The sequence below is a fragment of the Mobula birostris genome, chromosome 22 (genome assembly GCF_030028105.1).
Source record: "Mobula birostris isolate sMobBir1 chromosome 22, sMobBir1.hap1, whole genome shotgun sequence".
NCBI lineage: Eukaryota > Metazoa > Chordata > Chondrichthyes > Myliobatiformes > Myliobatidae > Mobula > Mobula birostris.
The window spans coordinates 62,470,403-62,490,182 of record NC_092391.1 but is presented as its reverse complement, the minus strand read 5'-3'; the positions used below and the strand labels follow the sequence as shown (position 1 = coordinate 62,490,182).

General features: G+C 42.0%; 1 protein-coding gene across 4 annotated transcripts in view; it reads left to right on the top strand.

Annotated features, from left to right (window-relative positions):
• Nucleotides 1–19,780, top strand: part of LOC140186507 (clathrin heavy chain 1-like) — a 132,953-nt gene that overhangs the window by 67,553 nt on the left and 45,620 nt on the right. For all 4 annotated transcript variants that reach the window (XM_072240884.1, XM_072240881.1, XM_072240882.1 and 1 more), the window contains exons 15-19: nt 5,620–5,745; nt 7,044–7,186; nt 12,995–13,229; nt 15,821–15,943; nt 18,701–18,846. In XM_072240884.1, coding sequence (XP_072096985.1) covers nt 5,620–5,745; nt 7,044–7,186; nt 12,995–13,229; nt 15,821–15,943; nt 18,701–18,846 — 773 coding nt within the window. The remainder of the gene's footprint in view (nt 1–5,619; nt 5,746–7,043; nt 7,187–12,994; nt 13,230–15,820; nt 15,944–18,700; nt 18,847–19,780) is intronic.

Here is a 19,780-nt window from a genome sequence, read left to right as displayed (position 1 = left end):
AAATAAATACAACTTTCAGGTTTGTCTTCTTGCAGGCATCTACAAAACAAAGAAATACAAAACCAACAAAACACCACACACAACAGGGACTGACAAACATTCCTTGTGCAAAAGAGGATAAACTGCAAATTTTAACAAAGTAAATAATAAACACGAGCTGCAGAGTCCCTGAAAGTGAGTCATAGGCTGTGGAGTCACTTCAGTGCTGAGGCGAGTGAACCTGTTCCAAAAGCCCGATGGCTGCAGGGCAACAGCTGCTCCTGAACCTGGCATTGTGGGACCTGAGAGTCTGATTTAGTAATGAGAAGAGAAGGAGACAATTGTGTGTGTTCATCATTCACCAAGCAGCTTTTCCATTAATGCTGCCGGTGTTTTTAAAAAAAAAACACAAATTGGTCACCTCAGAGTCTAAACCCAAATTGTTGACTGCCTATTACTGCCTGACCCACTGAATTCCTCCAGAAGTCCATTCTTTTTGCTTAGCAGCATGGCTCATTTCACATTCAAAGTGGTAGATCTAAGCTGTTCACTAAAATATCATAATCTAGAAGTATTGCCCATAGCCCGCAGAACATTGCCATGGTTCACTGGCACCATCTTGCTCAATCTTTTTTTAAAACCAAGTTTTTCATAAACATATATGCAATGAAAATCTTGCAGCAGCAGACTCCCTGTTTGCAGTACATTGACCGTGCTGTATTATAGCTGGTTCAGAAGTTACAGTTTTTAATGAATATAGTCAATATTGAAAGCACTAGATGTTAAACAGAATCAGCATTCAATGCCATCAAAACTAATCAATAAACTTCAGTGCCTTGGCTTCAGTACCTCTTTGTTGCAATTGGATTCTGGATTTTCTCAGTCAGTTTGGATTAGCAACAATTTCTCCTCCATAATCTCCAACACAGGTGCACCATAGGGATGTATGCTTAGTCCCCTGCTCTATTCACTTTACACCTATGACTGTGTGACAGAGTATAGCTCCAATGCTATTCAAGTTTGCTGAAGACATTGATGTGGGCCGCATCAAAGGTAGTGACGAATCAGTATTCTGGAGGGAGATTGAAAATTTGGCTGAGTGGTTTCCTAACAACCTCTCATTCAGTGTCAATAAGACCAAGGAGCTGATTGTTGCTGATCAGCAGCAGCAAGAAGAGAGCATGTCCTGGGTGGCGGGGGTCCATGATGTACTCACTGGAATTTCGAAGAATGAGTCAGAATCTCATTGAAACTTATCAAATGTTGAAAGGCCTAGGTAGAGTGGATGTGGAATGGAGTCGATGTTTCCTTTGGTGGGAAAGTCTATTACCAGAGGAGACAGCTTCAAAATAGAGGGATGTCCATTTAGAACAGATATGAATTGGAGGGTGTACCTTATGAGAATAGGTTGAGTGTACTTGGCCTTTTCTTCTTGGAGTGACAGAGGATGAGAGATGACCTAATAGAGGTGTATAAGATGATGAGGGGTATTGATCATGTGGATAGCCAGAGGTTTTTTCCCAGGGCTGAAATGGCTAACACGAGGGGGCATAGTTTTAAGGTGCTTGGAAATAGATACTGAGGGGAGGTCGGGTAAGTTTTTCCACGCAGAGAGTGGTGGGTGTGTGGAATGTACTGCTGGCGACTGTGGTGGAAGTGGATACAATAGGGTCTTTAAAGAGCATCTTAGGTACATGGAGCTTAGAAAAATAGAGGGCTATGCGCTGGGGGAATTTTAGACAGTGTCTAGAGTAGGTTACATGGTCAGCCCAACATTGTGGGCCGAAGGGCCTGTAATGTGCTGTAAATTTCTATGTTCTATGGCCATTTAGAACACCTGATTTCACATTCAGCACTCTAACCCAAAGGTGGCGTGTCAGTGGAACTTGTTGCCACAGGCGGCTCTGGGTGCATTTAAAGCTGAGGTTGATAGGTTCATGATAAGTCAGGGCATGAAAGGTTATAGAGAAAGCAGGAGAATGGGGGTGAGAGGGAACTGGGTCAGCCATGATGAAATGACGAAGCAGACTGGATGGCCCAGTTCTGCTGCTATGTCTTGTGGTCTACAGATGTTGCATGCAGCTTTCCTGTGACAGCACTCCATGTAGATGAGCATGACATCCCTCCATGAAGGGTTTACTTGTGATGGACTTGACCGTATCCAGTACTTTTTGTAGGATTTTTCTGTTCAAGGGCATTGCTGTTTCCATACCAGGCTGTGATGTAGTCAGTCAATATACTCTCCATCACATATCTATTGAAGTTGGTCAAAGTTCTAGTCAAAACTCTAGGCGGTTGCTTGACTGGATTAATTGCATTCAAATTTAGATTGACCAGACTTCTGGCAAGATGCTTCATTGCTAACTTTTGTTGCCACAGTCAATAAGGAGGGTAGCTAGTGTGGTTCACATGCGTAATTTAAGCTAAAGTAGAAAAAGTGATAATAGATATCCCATTTAGTCAGGTTGTTATTTTTTGTAAGTGTTGGGTGCTATTTATATGCTCTTGTGACCAGCCGCTCCCTGATGCTTATATTCTTATCACTGTGATGCAGAAAATAATTTTTGAGGAAAACAAGTTTGGTAGGTTCTCTAGGTGACAGTGTGTCAAAGGGGGAAAAAATAATCACCTAAACAGGTGCTGCCCTCTGAAGAATTTGGGCATGTGTCCTATTTAACAACAGGCACCAACTGCTTATGGGTCCATGTATCATCTACAACCAGTGTACACAACTTTCACACTTAAAAGTGTTTCCTCTCTCTCTTGCTCCAAGTAGAGTATTGAGTGATAATTTTTTTTTTTGAACACCAGATTTCACAAAAACACACCTTAGGCAGGTTACTAACTGCAACATTGAGACTGAAGAATGTGGGAAAGTATTCAACCAAATGCTTTTCGAGAATTTAATCACGATTTGCCAACTTAATTCCAACATGTAGTTTAAGTTTGAGCTCACAGTAAGTGACTTGCAAATCCCTTCATAAATGAGCTGAATTACAGGTGAGGCCCTGTATGCATTGTACTGCTTGCACAAAGACGACAAATTTCATGGCATATGCTGGTGATATTAAGCCTGATTTTTGTTTCAAGGAGTTTCTTTTTAGCTGAAATAAACTTTGAATTTTGCATAACTTCATTCTTCTGCTTAAAAAGTCTGAAATATAGTAGATAGATGCTGAGAGAGGAGATTCCTTGGTCTCAGCAGCTGTAGATTCTTCTACCAGTAGGGTGCTTTAAACTCGAGGTGTGTGAGTCCAGAACTAGAGGTACATGGATATGAGGAGTTGCATAGAGAAGAGTGAAAATGAGGTGTGAGATGAAATTGAGAAAGAGCTTTGAATCCAAGACAATTAGTTAGGACCATTTGGATCTTTGTTTAATTTCTGATCCTTGGGGTTCTTCTGGGAGTCAAGAATGACAAGCAGTCTTAATTCCAAGATATCAGTTTATACAAATAAACATGCAAATACTAAGCAAATTAAATAGCTGAGAAATGATGCTAAGAGGAGAATTAATGCTAAGGGATGTAAGATACAAGAATAAAGATGGTGCTTCTGAAAAATTTACAAGGATGTGGCCTGGATTGGAGGGAAATGCCTTATGCGAACAGGTTGAGTGAACTCGCCCTTTTCTCCTTGGAGCGGTGGAGGATGAGAGGTGACCTGATAGAGGTGTATAAGATGATGAGAGGCATTGATCGTGTGGATAGTCAGAGGCTTTTTCCCAGGGCTGAGGCTAACACGAGAGGGCACAGTTTTCATGTGCTTGGAAGTAGGTACAGAGGAGATGTCAGAGGTATGTTTTTTTATGCGAAGAGTGGTGAGTGTGTGGAATGGGCTGCCGGTGGCAGTGGTGGAGGCAGAAATGATAGGGTCTTTTAAGAGACTTCTGGATAGGTACATGGAGCTTAGAAAAACAGAGGGCTATGGGTAACCCTAGGTAATCTCTAAAGTAAGTACATGTTCGGCATAGCATTGTGGGCCGAAGGGCCTGTAATGTGCTGTAGGTTTTCTATGTTTCTAAATCTATCATTTTGATAGATAAGAAGTTCCTTGGCGATAAACGAGTTAATAGGTTACATGATTAAAACAATTACATCATGTGGGTAATGTGCTAATACTTAGCCAATGAAAAATGAGAAAGGTGATAAACCGTTAGCGTAACTGCTATATTGCTTTCTGCCAGTGACTGTGGAAAAATATGAGTTTGTTAAAATATACATATCTTATAATAAGTATTATTTTAAAAAAAAGACAGATTTCCAACAGAGCACTTATAGGTCAGGAGCATGAAAATGATGGGGAGACTTTAGTTGAACAGCGATCTTGTGCAGTGATCCAAAACCCACTGTTCTCATAATCTTGAAGCCCAATTTATTGAAAAATTATTCCGGAGCATTTTGTAGTTGGATGAATGGGGTTGTGATATTAAACAGTGTTCCTGAGATACATCATTGGTGCAAAGAGAACATGATAGAAACTGACATGTCTCTTTTCACTTCTACTTCACTACTTCAGTGCTACAGTTTTCCTATAGTGGGGGAATCTAGGACCAGAGGGCACAACCTCAGAATACAAAGGTGTCTCTAGAACAAATATAAAGAGGAATTTTTTTAGCCATTCAGTGCAGAATCGATGGAATACATTGCCACAGACGGCTGTGGAGGCTTCGTCGGTGGCTATAAGTAAACTGGAGGTTGATAAGCTCTTGATTAATAAGGGCATCAAAAGTTAGAGGGTAAAGGCAGGAGAGTGAGGTTGAGAATGAAATCAGCTACAGTGGAATGGCAGATTAGACTCTCTGGGCTGAATGTCTTAATTCTGTTCCTATAGTACTGTTAAACGTCTTGGGCAGATCCTACAGTACTGTCAAACGTCTTGGGCAGATCCTACAGTACTGCCAAACGTCTTGGGCAGATCCTACAGTACTGTGAAATGTCTTGGGCAGATATATATATATCTAGGTTGCCTGAGACTTTTGCAACAGTACTGTAGTAATTTTATGTATTACACTGTAGTGCTGCTGCTGCAAAAAAAAAATCATGACATATGAGTGATAAGCCTGATTCAGATATGGGTCTCTATTGTGAATTGAGAGTGGGAAAGGGACAGGGAGAGGGGAATCATGGTTGGGAAAAGGGGAAGGGAGAGGGGAGGGAGCGGGAAGCACCAGAGAGACATTCTGTAATGATCAATAAACCAATTGTTTGGAATCAAATGACCTTACCTAGTGTTTCCAGGCTGGGCGTGTCTGGACCCGACACTCCTCCTTTGCCACCTGTCCCACATCACTCTCATGGTGCTGCACCCTCGCTAATCTCAACATTCTTTGTTCCCGTCAGATTTACAAACTCGCTCTCCACTACATGTTGCCAAATACAGTACTGCAAAAATCTTAGGCATCCTCACTATATAGATATTCCTAAGTCCTGTGCATCGTACTGGTCTGTCTTAGTCTGAAACTTTAACTTTTCCATCATGCTGCCTGACCCAGGTGTTCCAGCACTTTTTTTTTAGTTAAATTTACTTTTGATTTGCTCCGCTGACCCTCCTTCAGCTATATGGTGGCTACACAAATCCCATCAACACAATTTAACTTCTGGTATTTTTGAGTCGAATAATAATTTTATTTTGTTTCCAGGAAGCCAAGTTAACCGATCAGCTTCCGCTGATCATTGTGTGTGACCGATTTGACTTTGTGCACGATCTTGTTCTGTACTTATATCGCAACAACCTGCAGAAATATATTGAGATTTATGTTCAGAAGGTAAGTGCAGCGATTAAACCGAATCATCTGGGGCAGCTGTTGTTTTGATAGTCATATTCTACACTTTATGCATTAAGATACATTACTTTTTGAGTAATGGGCTGCCCTTTGAAAATGTATATTGTACAGCTGTGAAGAAAGTGTGTTGGGTCGGTTGGGGAAGAGAGAAGATCCAAGGATGTCTGCAGCTTAATCAATTTTCAAATACTTAGCACAAGCACCTTGCATCATGAAACCTTCAAGGCTTTCAAAGTTTCAAAGTAAATGTATTATCAAATTATGTTGCGGCCTGTTATGCTGCTGGCATTTAAGGCAGCAATGAAGGTCCTCCATCTCTGTCCTTGGCCATCTTTCTCTATTGTGCTCCAGGTGTGGATCAGTGTCCTAATTTCTCCACCTCAATCTGGGCAGTGTACAGCGCTTCCATCATTGTGCTAGTAGCTTCCTCCTGGTTTTCACTACTGCCAGTCTCACAAGTCATGGGTAGAGACTCAGGAATACCATCACAAACAGATAAAGGATTCTTTTCTTTTTTCCATATATACTGCCTGGTCTGTTAAGTTCCTTCAGCATTTTATGTGTTACAAGGATTCTTCATTGTTGTTTCTGTAAAGATTTTTTGAGCCATCAGGGTTGTTGGCCCTGAGCTGAACCCCCGAACCTGGAGGACTTGGAGACAACTCTTGGTTGGACCTCTACCTTTTGGCCTGTTGGGCATGAGTCACCATACCAAGAGCCAAAGCACAAGGCCCTGACTAGCCAACATAGCTTTCTGGGTCACTGAGGCATGCGAGCCTCCAAACCCTAGGAGAAGGTTGTGCTCCTCTTGGAGGATCAGAAAATGTATATGTCATCATATATTGCCTTGAGATTCATTTTCTTGTGGGCATTTACAGAAAAATAAAGAAATACAATAGAATTTACGGAAAAATACAGTACCTAAAGACTGACAAACAGTGTGCAGTAAGAGACAATATGCAGACGATTTAAAAAAAAGTGAATAATACTGAGAAGATTCTTTGATTCTGTAATGCAAGTATTTGAATTGTTTCTTGAAATCTGGAATCTTTGTAGTGTCAGTTTATGAACTTCAAACCATTTGGCTAACATTTCAATTCGTTTGACCTTGGTAAACCTGTGTTGCAATACTGAAGTGTTTAATAAATAGGCCTGTATGTTTAAGGGCAAGAATGTTAGTCCAAGTCAAATTCACAGGTGAGAACTACAGTTGTTGAGTCAATTCAGGTTTTTGCGGCAAATGTATTAATGCACTAACCCCGCCACAATTGTGTGTGCAGGTGAATCCAAGCAGGCTTCCAGTGGTGATAGGTGGACTACTCGACGTTGATTGCTCTGAAGAAGTTATAAAAAATCTCATCACTGTTGTACGTGGTCAGTTTTCAACTGATGAACTTGTGGGTGAAGTGGAGAAAAGGAACAGGTTAGTATTTGTAACAGTACAATTTCCCATCCGACACTTGCTTCCTTTGGGCCTGAGGGATGAAAGTTGCTCCGAATGTGGCCATGCTACTTCGGTCACCTGCAGGACTGGCTGGTTTGTCTTCTCTCCTCTCCTCTCAAGGAGATGCACAGCTTGCAAATCTTGAGTTTGCTGCGGAAAATCAGAGACCCAATGTCTGCCAGTCTGTGGGTAAGACGGTAGAGGAATGTATATGGGTGGGAGTGAAGAATCGGGCTGGATTTACCGCTATTTTGTTGCTCGTGTTGGGTTGAGTATTGTGAGCATACTTTGGCGCTGGAATGGGTGGCACTTGCGGGCTGCCCCCAGCATGCCCCTGGGTGTTAACGCAAATGACACATTTCACTTGAGTTTTGTTAAGTTAACCTGCACCCTGACCCTCAGTAAAAACCAGGAGGGGTTGGGAAAGCACAGTAGAGTCAGAAAAAGCAGTTTTCCAAGTATACCAGTTTGCATTTTGAGTGTTTACATTCTGTCGAGAAGCAATTGCTGTAGGGTTTGTCAGTATTAGTAAAAGTTGGGAATATGCAAGTTACTAATATTAAAGGAATTCAAGGTAGGTCTGTATTTCTGGCTTCATAATTTAAGCAAATACCTATGTACTTTTATGTCCTGAACTGAAGCATTTGGGTGGTTGTGGGTATTATATTCAAACCAGCACTCAAAGTTCAAAGTACATTTATTATCAAAGTATGTATATACATTATACAATCTTGAGATTTGTCTCAAAGCAGTCACGAAACAAAGAAACTGAAAAAGACTGTTTAACACCCAATGTGCAATAAAAAAAACCATATCATGCCTATAAAAAAGAATAAAGTAACCTATAAAAAGATCATGAAACACCCAATGTGCAATGAAAAAACATCATGCAAACAGTAACCACAAGCAAATAGCACTTCTGAATTGAAGTGTACAAGAAAGTCTGAGACCCATAGTTCAGCACAGGGCCAAGTAAGTGTCGCAGAGCAGTGATCTTAATCAACCCGTACCTCGACACCTGACCTTTTCAATCTGGCCCCGTGCTTAAATCTCCATTCAAACATGTTCTACCTCTTGGAAATGCCGGACTTCGCCACCTCGATACGGCCTGTAAATCTTCATCCAAACACTGTTCATTTGCATCGATACCCTCTGGGGCCTGGACCCCATGGCTTCAATTCAGCCTGTGTCCGACCTTTCACGCTCTGCCTTGCCTCAGTTTTGCCATATTGAGTTGCCTCTACGTCCAAAGGGAAGTTACAGGGTGTTACTTGTGATGATTGTTTGCCATAAGTAGTGTGGTTAACAAAGTATTTAGCTGCTGTCCTAGTTTTGTTAGCCACCAGTCAGAAGTCGCTGAGGTTCACCAGCGCAATCTTAAACCCTTCACTGTTTATAACATTTCCTTGAAGAATATTCTGAAAGACTGCAGCACCTTTTCTGCAGCAGGGCAATTGGTACCTCAGTTCTGAGTGGAACTCGTCTATCACCTAGAGTCAAAGGGCTACACACTGAACCACAGCTCATATGACACACTGATTAATCAGAACTTATCAACTCTGCCTTAAATATGCCCAGTGACTTGGCCTTCACAGTTGTCTGTGGCCATGAATTTCATAGATTCACCACCGTCAGGATAAAGAAATTCCTCCTTATCTGTTTTAAAGGAACCATAAGATAAAGGAGCAAATTAGGCCATTTGGCCCATCGAGTCTGCTCCACCATTTCATCATGGCTGATCCATTTGTCCCCTCAGCCCCAATCTCCTGCCTTCTCCCCATATCCCTTCATGCCCTGACTAATCAAGACTCTATCAACCTCAGCCTTAAATATACCTAAAGACTTAGCCTCCACAGCCACCTGTGGCAATAAATTCCAGAGATTCACCATTCTCTGGCTCAAGAAATTCCTCCTCATCTCAAAGGTTCATTTTATTGTCAAAAGTGTGGATGTACAACAGAACAGAACGGAACCGGAATGACAGAGCGGAGGAAGGGGAAAACAGAAATAAATCTAAGATAGTGAGCAGTAAAGATGTCAGGAAAGATAGGCAGATGATGGGGCAAATTTGTAGCCATTGGAATGAGTTGCAGTGAAATCAAAGCAAAAAGTATCAAATACTGGTCTTAAGGTATTATACTTAAATGCCCGCAGCATAAGGAATAAGGTGGATGATCTTATCATACAGCTACAGATTGGCAAGTATGATATTGTGGCCATCACTGAGACCTGGCTAAAGGATGCATGTCTCTGGGAGCTGAACGTCCAAGGATACACAGTGTAATGGAAGGATAGGAAGGTAGGCAGAGGGGGAGGCGTGGCTTTATTGGTGGTAAATGATATTAAATCATTAGAATGGGGTGATATAGGATCGGAAGGTGGGTTTATGGGTTGAGCTAAGAAATAGCAGGGGTAAAAGGACCCTGATGGCAGTTATTTATAGGCCTCCAAACAGCTGCAGGGATGTGAACTACAAATTACAACTGGAAATAGAAAAGGCTTGTCAGAAGGGCAGTGTTATGATAATTGTGGGAGATTTTAACATCGAGTGGATTGGGAAAATCAGGTCGGCACTGGATCTCGAGAGAGAATTTGTAGAATGTCTGCAAGATGGCTTTTTAGAACAGCTTGTTGTTGAGCCCACTAGGGGATCGGTTGTGCTGGATTGGGTATTGTGTAATGAACCGGAGGTGATTAGAGAGATTGAGGTGAAGGAACCCTTAGGAGACAGTGATCATAACATGATTGAATTCACTGTGAAATTTGAAAAAGAGAAGCCGAAATCTGATGTGTCGGTATTTCAGTGGAGTAAAGGAAATTACAGTGGCATGAGAGAGGAACTGGCCAAAGTTGACTGGAAAGGGACACTGGCGGGAAAGACAGCAGAGCAGCAGTGGCTGGAGTTTATGCGAGAAATGAGGAAGGTGCAGGACAGATATATTCCAAAAAAGAAGAAATTTTTGAGTGGAAAAAGGATGCAACCGTGGTTGACAGGAGAAGTCAAAGCCAAAGTTAAAGCAAAGGAGAGGGCATGCAAGGATGCAAAAATTAGTGGGAAGACAGGATTGGGAAGTTTTTAGAACCTTACAAAAGGAAACCAAGAAGGTCATTAAGAGGGAAAAGATTAATTATGAAAGGGAGCTAGCAAATAATATCAAAGAGGATACTAAAAGCTTTTTCAAGTATATTAAGAGTAAAAGACAGGTGAGAGTAGATATAGGACCGATAGAAAATGATGCTGGAGAAATTATAATGGGAGATAGAGATGGCAGAGGAACTGAAGGAGTATTTTGCATCAGTCTTCACTGAGGAAGACATCAGCAGTATACCGGATACTCAAGGGTGGCAGAGAAGAGAAGTGTGCACAGTCACAATTACGACAGAGAAAGTACTCAGGAAGCTGAATAGTCTAAAGGTAGATAAATCTCCCAGACCAGATGGAATGCACCCGCGTGTTCTGAAGGAAGTAGCTGCAGAGATTGCGGAGGTGCCACACATGAGGCTACTTAACAAGATAAGAGCCCATGGAATTATGGGAAAGTTACATACGTGGATAGAGCATTGGCTGATTGGCAGGAAACAGAGAGTGGGAATAAAGGGATCCTATTCTGGTTGGCTGCCGGTTACCAGTGGTGTTCCACAGGGATCAGTGTTGGGGCTGCTTCTTTTTACATTGTACATCAACGATTTGGATTATGGAATAGATGGCTTTGTGGCTAAGTTTGCTGACGATACGAAGATAGGTGGAGGGGCCGGTAGTGCTGAGGAAACGGAGATCTGCAGAGAGACTTGGATAGATTGGAAGAATGGGCAGAGAACTGACAAATGAAGTACATTGTTGGAAAGTGTATGGTTATGCACTTTGGCAGACAAAATAAACGGGCAGACTATTATTTAAATGGGGAAAGAATTCAAAGTTCTGAGATGCAACGGGACTTGGGAGTCCTCGTACAGGATACCCTTAAAGTTAACCTCCAGGTTGAGTCAGTAGTGAAGAAGGCGAATGTAACGTTGGTATTCATTTCTAGAGGAATAGAGTATAGGAGCAGGGATGTGATGTTGAGGCCCTATAAGGTGCTGGTGAGGCCTCACTTGGAGTAGTGTGGGCAGTTTTGGTCTCCTTATTTAAGAAAGGATGTGCTGACGTTGGAGAGGGTACACAGAAGATTCACTAGAATGATTCCGGGAATGAGAGGATTAACATATGAGGAACATTTGTCCGCTCTTGGACTGTATTCCTTGGAGTTTAGAAGAATGAGGGGAGACCTCATAGAAACATTTTGAATGTTGAAAGGCGTGGACAGAGTGGATATGGCAAAGTTGTTTCCCATGACGGGGGAGTCTAGTACGAGAGGGCATGACTTAAGGATTGAAGGGCGCCCATTCAGAACAGAAATGCGAAGAAATTTTTTTAGTCAGAGGGTGTTGAATCTATGGAATTTGTTGCCACGGGCAGCAGTGGAGGCCAAGTCATTGGGTGTATTTAAGGCAGAGGCTGATAGGTATCTGAGTAGCCAGGGCATCAAAGGTTATGGTGAGAAGGCGGGGGAGTGGGACTAAATGGGAGAATGGATCAGCTCATGATAAAATGGCAGAGCAGACTCGATGGGCTGTATGGCCGACTTCTGCTCCTTTGTCTTAAGGTCTTATGGTCTAACTTCTCCAGATAGCCATGAAATACAGAATCAACTCCCCCCCCCCCCCCACACACACACACACACACAGAAACAAAGCTCATAAACCCCAGAATCCCCCACTATCTCCCCTGCAGAAAAGAAACTGCAAAAATAACATCAAATCCCCTACCCCTCTCCTCCAGAAGAAAAACAGTAATAATAACAAGCCTCAGCGCCCTCAGTTTCAATACAGAACAGTGACAGTAGCATCGAACTCCCCCTCCCCGGCAAACACACAGAACGAACCTGCCAATAGGCCACGAGAAAGAAAACGCTGAAAACTGAAGGAGACCAATATAAAATAAGATAACAGTCCAATCACATAAATCTCAGAATGTTAAGCAGTTCTTGTATGACTCAGAGCTCATGACTGGTCTGAATGGTGTTCTCTGTTGGGAGTTATCGCTGACCCCCTCTGCATTCACCTCAGTGGCCTCTGTTGGGAGCGATCACGGACCATCTGGCCTCTGTTTGAAAAGGACGCTCCTCTATTCTGAGAGTGTGGCCTATGGTCTTGGACTCCCTCACCATAGGAAACATCCCCTCCATTTCCAGTCTATCAAGGCCCTTCGACATTCATTAGGTTTCAATTAGGTCAACCCTCGTTCTTCTGAATTCTGGTGAGTAGAGGCCCATAGCCTTCAAATGCTTTTGCTAAGAGGAGCTGATCAATCCCAGAATCATTTTCATGAACCTCCTTTGAACTCTGTTCAATATTAGCACATCCTTTCTTGGATAATGACCTGGCCTTTACAGCCATCTGTGGCAGTGAATTCCACAGTTTCACCAACCTCTGGCTAAAGAAATCCCCCCTCATTTCTGTTCTAGGGGCATCCTTCTTTGCTGAGGCAGTGTCCTCTGCTCCCAGACACCCCCCACTAATTGGAACATCCACTCCATGTCCAAATTTGTTTGCTGTGCTCCCACTTCCTCAGTGTTCGTCGAGTAATCCTCATAACCAGGAGGTTTAAATTGCCTGCTTGGTTATCCTTGAGAGAAACAGATTAACCATGCTTAGAATTGTGAACAAGATTTGACATGGCTCTATTCATCCAGTATCACTAAGGTGCTGCGTCTCACTAGCTTCTGCTATTGTCTCCTTTGTTTACAGATTAAAATTGCTGCTCCCCTGGCTGGAAGCTAGAATCCATGAAGGTTGTGAGGAACCAGCAACCCATAATGCGTTGGCTAAAATTTACATTGATAGCAATAACAACCCCGAGCGTTTCCTGCGTGAAAATCCTTATTATGACAGTTCTGTCGTTGGAAAATATTGTGAGAAGAGAGATCCACACTTAGCCTGTGTTGCTTATGAAAGAGGCCAGTGTGACCTGGATTTGATCAAGGTTAGTATATTGAATTGTCTGGAATGCAAGAATAAAACGAGATAATTCCATCACAGCATCTCGTGCACGATTCAGCAGATCTTAAATAAAAGAATCAGGTTTATTATCACTGACATGTGCCGTGAATAAGAAATATGTGTGTGTATACGCACACACAGTGTCTATAAAAGGTATTCATTCTCCCCCCCCCGGGAAAGCTTTCATGTTTTATTGTTTTACAACATTGAATCACAGTGGATTTAAATTTAATTTGGCTTGTCTGACACCGATCAACAGAGAAAGAGTCTTTCATGTCAGAGTGAAAACAGATCTCTGCCAAGTGATCTAAATTAATTGCAGATGTAAAACAAAATAATTGCAAAGTATTCACCCTCTTCAAGTCAGTTATTAGTAGATGTATCTTTAGCAGTAATTATAGCCTTGAGTCTGTGTGGATAGGTTTCTATCAGCTTTGTACATCTGGACACTGCAATTTTTCCCCATTCTTCTTTACAAAACTGCTCAAACTCTGATTGCATGGGGAATGTGAGGGAACAACCCTTTTCAAGTCCAGCCACAAATTCTCAATTGGATTGTGGTCTGGGCTCTGACTTGGCCACTCCAGACATTAACTTTGTTTTTAAGCCATTCCTGTGTGGCTTTGGCTTTATACTTGGGGTCCACGTCTTGCTGGAAAACAAATCTTCTCCCAAGTCACAGTTCTCTTGCAGACTGCATCCTTCAGGATTTCCCTGTATTTTGCTGCATTCATTTTACCCTCTATCTTCACAAGCCTTCCAGGGCCTGCTGCAGTGAAGCATCCCCACAGCATGATACAGCCACCACCATGCTTCACAGTAGGGATGGTGTGCTGTGTTTGGCTTATCCCAAATGAAGTGTTTAGTCTGATGGCCAAAAAGCTCAGTTTTGGTTTCATCAAGCCATAGAACTTTCTTCCAGCTGACTTCAGAGTCTCCCATGTGTCTTCTGGCAAACTCATGTGAGTTTTTTTTTAAATAGTGGCTTTCTCTTTGTCACTGTCCCATAAAGCTGCGACTGGTGAAACACCTGGGCAACAGTTGTTGTGTGTGCAGTCTCTCCTATCTCAGCCACTGAAGCTTGTAACTCCTCCAGAGTTGTCGGAGGTCTCTTGATGACCTTCCTTGCTAGTCCCCTTGTACGGTCACTCAGTTTTTGCAGATGGCCTGCTGTAGTCAGATTTACAGTTGTGCTATATTCTTTCCATTTCTTAATAATTGATTTAACTGTACTCCAAGATGAATGACTCAACTGTACTCAGTGACTTGGAAATTTTCTGGTATCTTTCTCCTGACATTTTTGCGGAGTTGTTTGGAGTGTTGTTTTGTCTTCGTGGTATAGTTTTTGCCAGGATACTGTCTCCCCAGCAGTTTTGGATCTTCCAGATACAAGTGTATTTTTGCTACAATCAATTGAAACACCTTGATTGCACACAGTGATCTCCATTGAAGTAATTATGTGGCTTCTAAAACCAATTGATACGTCAGTGATCATTTGGTATGTCATGTTAAATGAGATGAGTACTTCTGCAATCAATTATTTTGTGTTTTTATATTTGTAATTAATTTGGGATTGTGGCGTGGCTTGAAGGGCTGGAATTGCCTATTCTGCGCTGTATCGCAATACATAAAAATAAAAATTAAGTTTGCTACATTAAAGAGGCATCGGTGGCACAAAACTGACTTGGATTTAATTTTGGTATCATACAGAGGCATAGTAGTGTAGTGGCTAGTGTGACGCTATTACTGCTTGGAGCTTCAGATTTCAGTCCCGGCTCTCTCTGAAAAGAGTCTGTATACACTCTTCCCTTGGAATGCGTGGGCTTTCTCTGGATCCTCCAGTTTCCTCCCACAGTCCAAGGATATACCAGGTAGGCTAGTTGGTCATTGTAGATTTTCCCATCATTAGGTTAGGGTTAACTGCTTGTTGGGTTTTGCTGGGCAGCATGGCTCAAAGAGGCTGTATTGCTAAATAAATAGTAAGACCATCAGATATCAGAGCAGAATTAGGCCATTTAGCCCATCGATCCTGTTCTGCCATTTTATCATTGCTGATCTATCAGTTAATACAAGGATACACAGTAGAATCAATGAAAAGCCACACAGAAGCCTGAGACAGACAAATTACTAAAGTGCAAAAGACAATGAGCTGTGCAAATGCAAAAATAAAAGAATAATAATAAATAAATAAGCAAATATCGAGAACACAAGTTGCATATTCCTTAAAAGTGAGTCCTTGGGTTGTGAAATCAGTTGTGTTTGGGTGAGTGAAGTTATTTCCTTTTGTTCAAGAGCTTGATGGTTGAGGGGTAGTAGCTGTTCCTGAGCTTGGTGTTAAGGGTCCTGAGGCTCCTGTATCACCACCTTGATGACAGCAGTGAGAATCAGAATAAGGTTTAATATTACTGTCATATGTCATGAAGTATGTGTGTATATAATATGTGTGTGTGTGTGTATATACACATACACACACACACACACACACACTACTTTTTGTTTTTTTTCGTTCAAGGGGTAAGGCAAGATGCTATTTCATTGTTTGCTCTGTATAATTTATGTTTCACTCTGCTTCAGGTTTGCAATGAGAATTCCTTGTTTAAGAGTGAGGCTCGGTACCTTGTGCGTAGAAAAGACCCTGAACTTTGGGCCAGTGTCCTTGAAGAAAATAATCCTTTTAGACGCCAGCTGATTGACCAGGTATGATTGTTATCCAGTTTAATGTGGGTACTAATTCTGATCTTCACTGGGATAATACCAGAGGCACATTCACAATCTTAAGTTCTACTATCCTAAGCTATGCAAGTAAACAGCTGGAATCTCTGCTACCTGGAACACATACTTGTTAAATTTTATCCTACAGGTCAAAGTTCAAAGTAAGTTTTTTTTTCACCTTATACAACCCTGAGATTCATTTTCCTGCAGGCATACTCAGCAAATCTATAGAATAGTGACTATAACGGGATCGATGAAAGATCAAGCAGAGTGCAGAAGACAACTAACGGCAGATGCAAATATAAATAAATGGCAGTAAGTAACAAGAACATGAGATAACAAAATGGTCCTTACAATGTGATCATTGTTTGTGGGAACAAAGGAATACCAGTTGGTAGATTAATTGGTCATTGTAAATTGTCCTGTGATTAGGTTAGGATTTAATTAGTCATAGTCATACTTTATTGATCCCGGGGGGAATTGGTTTTCGTTACAGATGCACCATAGATAATAAATAGTAATAAAACCATAAATAGTTAAATAGTAATATGTAAATTATACCAGGAAATAAGTCCAGGACCAGCCTATATGCTCAGGGTGTCTGACCCTCCAAGGGAGGAGTTGTAAAGTTTGATGGCCACAGGCAGGAATGACTTCCTATGATGCTCTGTGTTGCATCTCGGTGGAATGAGTCTCTGGCTGAATGTACTCCTGTGCCCACCCAGTACTTTGAGGTGGATGGGAGACATTGTCCAAGATGGCATGCAACCTGGACAGCATCCTCTTTTCAAACACCACCGTTCCATCCCCACAACATCACTGGCCTTACGAATGAGTTTGTTGATTCTGTTGGTGTCTGCTACCCTCAGCCTGCTGCCCCAGCACACAACAGCAAACATGATAGCACTGGCCACCGCATTAATTGGGGGATTGCTGGGCGGTGCAACTCAGATCCCCGAGGACCTTTTCTGCACTGTATCTTAATAAATAAAGTAAGCATCTCAGTGATGGGGCAAGTGAGTGACATTATCCTCTTTTGTCCAAGAGCCTGATGGTTAAGGGGTAGTAAGGGGTACCTTCTACCTAAAGGCAGCAGCAAGAAGAGAGCATGGCCTGGGTGGTGGGGATCTCTGATGATGGATCCTGCCACAGTGCATTTCATGTAGATGTGTCCAGTGGTTCGGGGGTCAAGAAGAGGCTGGTGAAGAAAGAGGGTAGATTTGGGAATGCAGTTTTTATTGCAGTCAAATTTTAAGTAAATATTTTGTAGCAAGGGTTTCCAACCTTTTTTATGCCATTGATCCCTGCAATTAACTGAGGGGTCCATGTATCCCAGGATGGGAACCTCTGCTCTCAAGCATAACTTCCAGCTGATTTCATGTCTATTGCACTTGTATATATCAGTACCTTGTGTTTGAATCGACTGCAACTGATAGTTTTACCTAATCAAAGTTCAAATTAAATCTGTTATCACAATGAATATTATCTATGTCACCATCCTGCTACTGCCTGTGAGGAGTTTGTACGTTCTTCCTGTGACAAGATGGGTCCTCTGAGTTCTCCTGTTTCCTCCCGCAGTCCAAAGGTGAACCAGTTGGTAGGTTTAATTAGTCACTGTAAATTGTCCTGTGGTTAGCCTAGGGTTAAATCAGAGGTCACTGAACAGCACAACACAAAGGGCCAGAAGAGTCTACTCCACTCCCTATCTCAGTGCGTAAAGGTATACAGCCCTCGGGTTTGTTTGCTGTGGGCACACTTAATAAATCCAATAACAATAATAGAATCAATGAAAGACTGGACAAACAAACTGTGCAAAAATATGAAACAAACAAGTAATAATAAATAAATAAATAACTACTATCAATAACATGAGATGGAGTCCTTGAAAGTGAGTCCATAGGGTGTGGGCACCATTGGTTGAAATAACAGTTCTGCGCTAGATTTAAGCTCACTAGTTTTCAGGTGAATACCAACTAACTTATTAAAAATGCGATTGGGAAGTATTAGGTAACAACTAATAGGATGAAAATATCCTAAACTTCATTATGGAGACTTTTAAATTTTGAAATTAAAGGCATGTAACAGGACTACAAAGATCAGATTTCTGTTGAAGTCATTTGTAGCACACAGAGTGCTGGAGGAACTCCCATCAGGCACCATCTGTGAAGGGGAAGAGTCAACGTTGACTTGTTATTCCTCTTCAGAGATGCTGCTTGACCTGCTGAGTTCCTCCAGTATTTTGTGTGTTGCTTTGGATTTCCAGTATCTACAGAATCTCTTGTTTGCATCTTAATGGTTTATTTTATTTAGAGATACAGCATGGGCGACAGTTCCTTCTAATTATCCTCCTTCCCCTTCCCCCTCTCATTACCCACATTTTCATTCTGGCATCTTCCCTCTTTTCCACTCCTGAAGACAGTTCTTGGCCCATAACATCAAATCTTCATTCCCCTCCCTAGATGCTGCCTGAAATCGAGTTTTCCAAGATTTTGTGTGTGTTATCCTGGATCTCCAACAACTGCAGAATTTGTGTTTATTATTTGAGAGAAATTATGTCCATGGGTATCTGCTGTTGTTTCTCGAACCAGTTATGCTTCATTCATCCCTCCAATCCATTCCTTTTACCCTAATGGCAGCCTTTGGCCTGCTAAGGATTTACGATAATTTTTGCCTTATTTTATAAAATTGACTTTGATGCTTGTATACTACTTGTAACAAAATAATTGTTTCCACTTTAACCAGGTTGTACAAACGGCCCTCTCTGAAACCCAGGACCCAGAGGAAGTATCTGTTACTGTGAAGGCTTTTATGACTGCTGACCTTCCCAATGAGCTGATTGAACTGCTGGAGAAGATAGTCTTGGATAACAATGTCTTTAGTGAACACAGGTAGAAAATAAAGCTATTTATCCTAACTATTGTGCGCAGTTTAAATCTGCATCAAACTTTGTGGGCATTGTTCAGCTATTGTGCACTATAACGAGTTAACTGTTTATAAATCATAGACTCTCGGCAGGGCTACAGTTTCAGCTACCGTAGGACTGAGAGTAGTTATCAGCCCCATCTCTTTAAGGAGTCTGCTGCATTGGAGAGGGCCCACAGGATGTATATGGAATGAAGTCATTGGGTTTACTTAAAGTGGAGGTAATACAGAGAAGGCAGAATGGGGTTGAAAGGGATAATAAATCAGCTGTGATGGAGTGGTGGAGCGGACCCTGAACCGAATGGCTTAATTCTGCTCCTATGTCTTTATGGCCTTATGGGAAGGGTTAACGTACAAGGAGCACTTGATGGCTCTGGGCCTGTACTTGCTGGAGTTTAGAAGAACTGGGGTGGGGGAGGGGGTTGGAATATTGTGATCTGATTGAAATCTACTGAATATTCAAAAGCCTTGATAAAGTGGATGTGGTGAGGATGTTTCCAGTAGTGGGAGAGTCTAGGACCAGAGTGCACAGCCTCAGAATAGAAGGACACTCCTTTATAACAGAGCTGAGGAGGAATTTCTTTAGACAGAGAGTGGTGAGTCTGTGGAATTCATTGCCACAGATAGCTGTGGAGGCCATGTCATTAAGTAAATTTAAAGCAGAGGTTGATAAGTTCTTCATTAGTAAGGGTGTCAAAGGTTATGGGGAGAAAGCGGGAGATTGGGGTTGAGAGGGATGATAAGTCAGCCATGATCGATTGATAGAGTAGACTCAATGGTGTAAATGTCTTAATTCTGTTCCTGTGTTTTATGGCCTAAGCCAGGGGTTCCCAACCTGTGGTCTGTGGACCGCTAAATTAATGGTAGACGTCCATAGCATAAAAAAGGTTAGGAATCCTT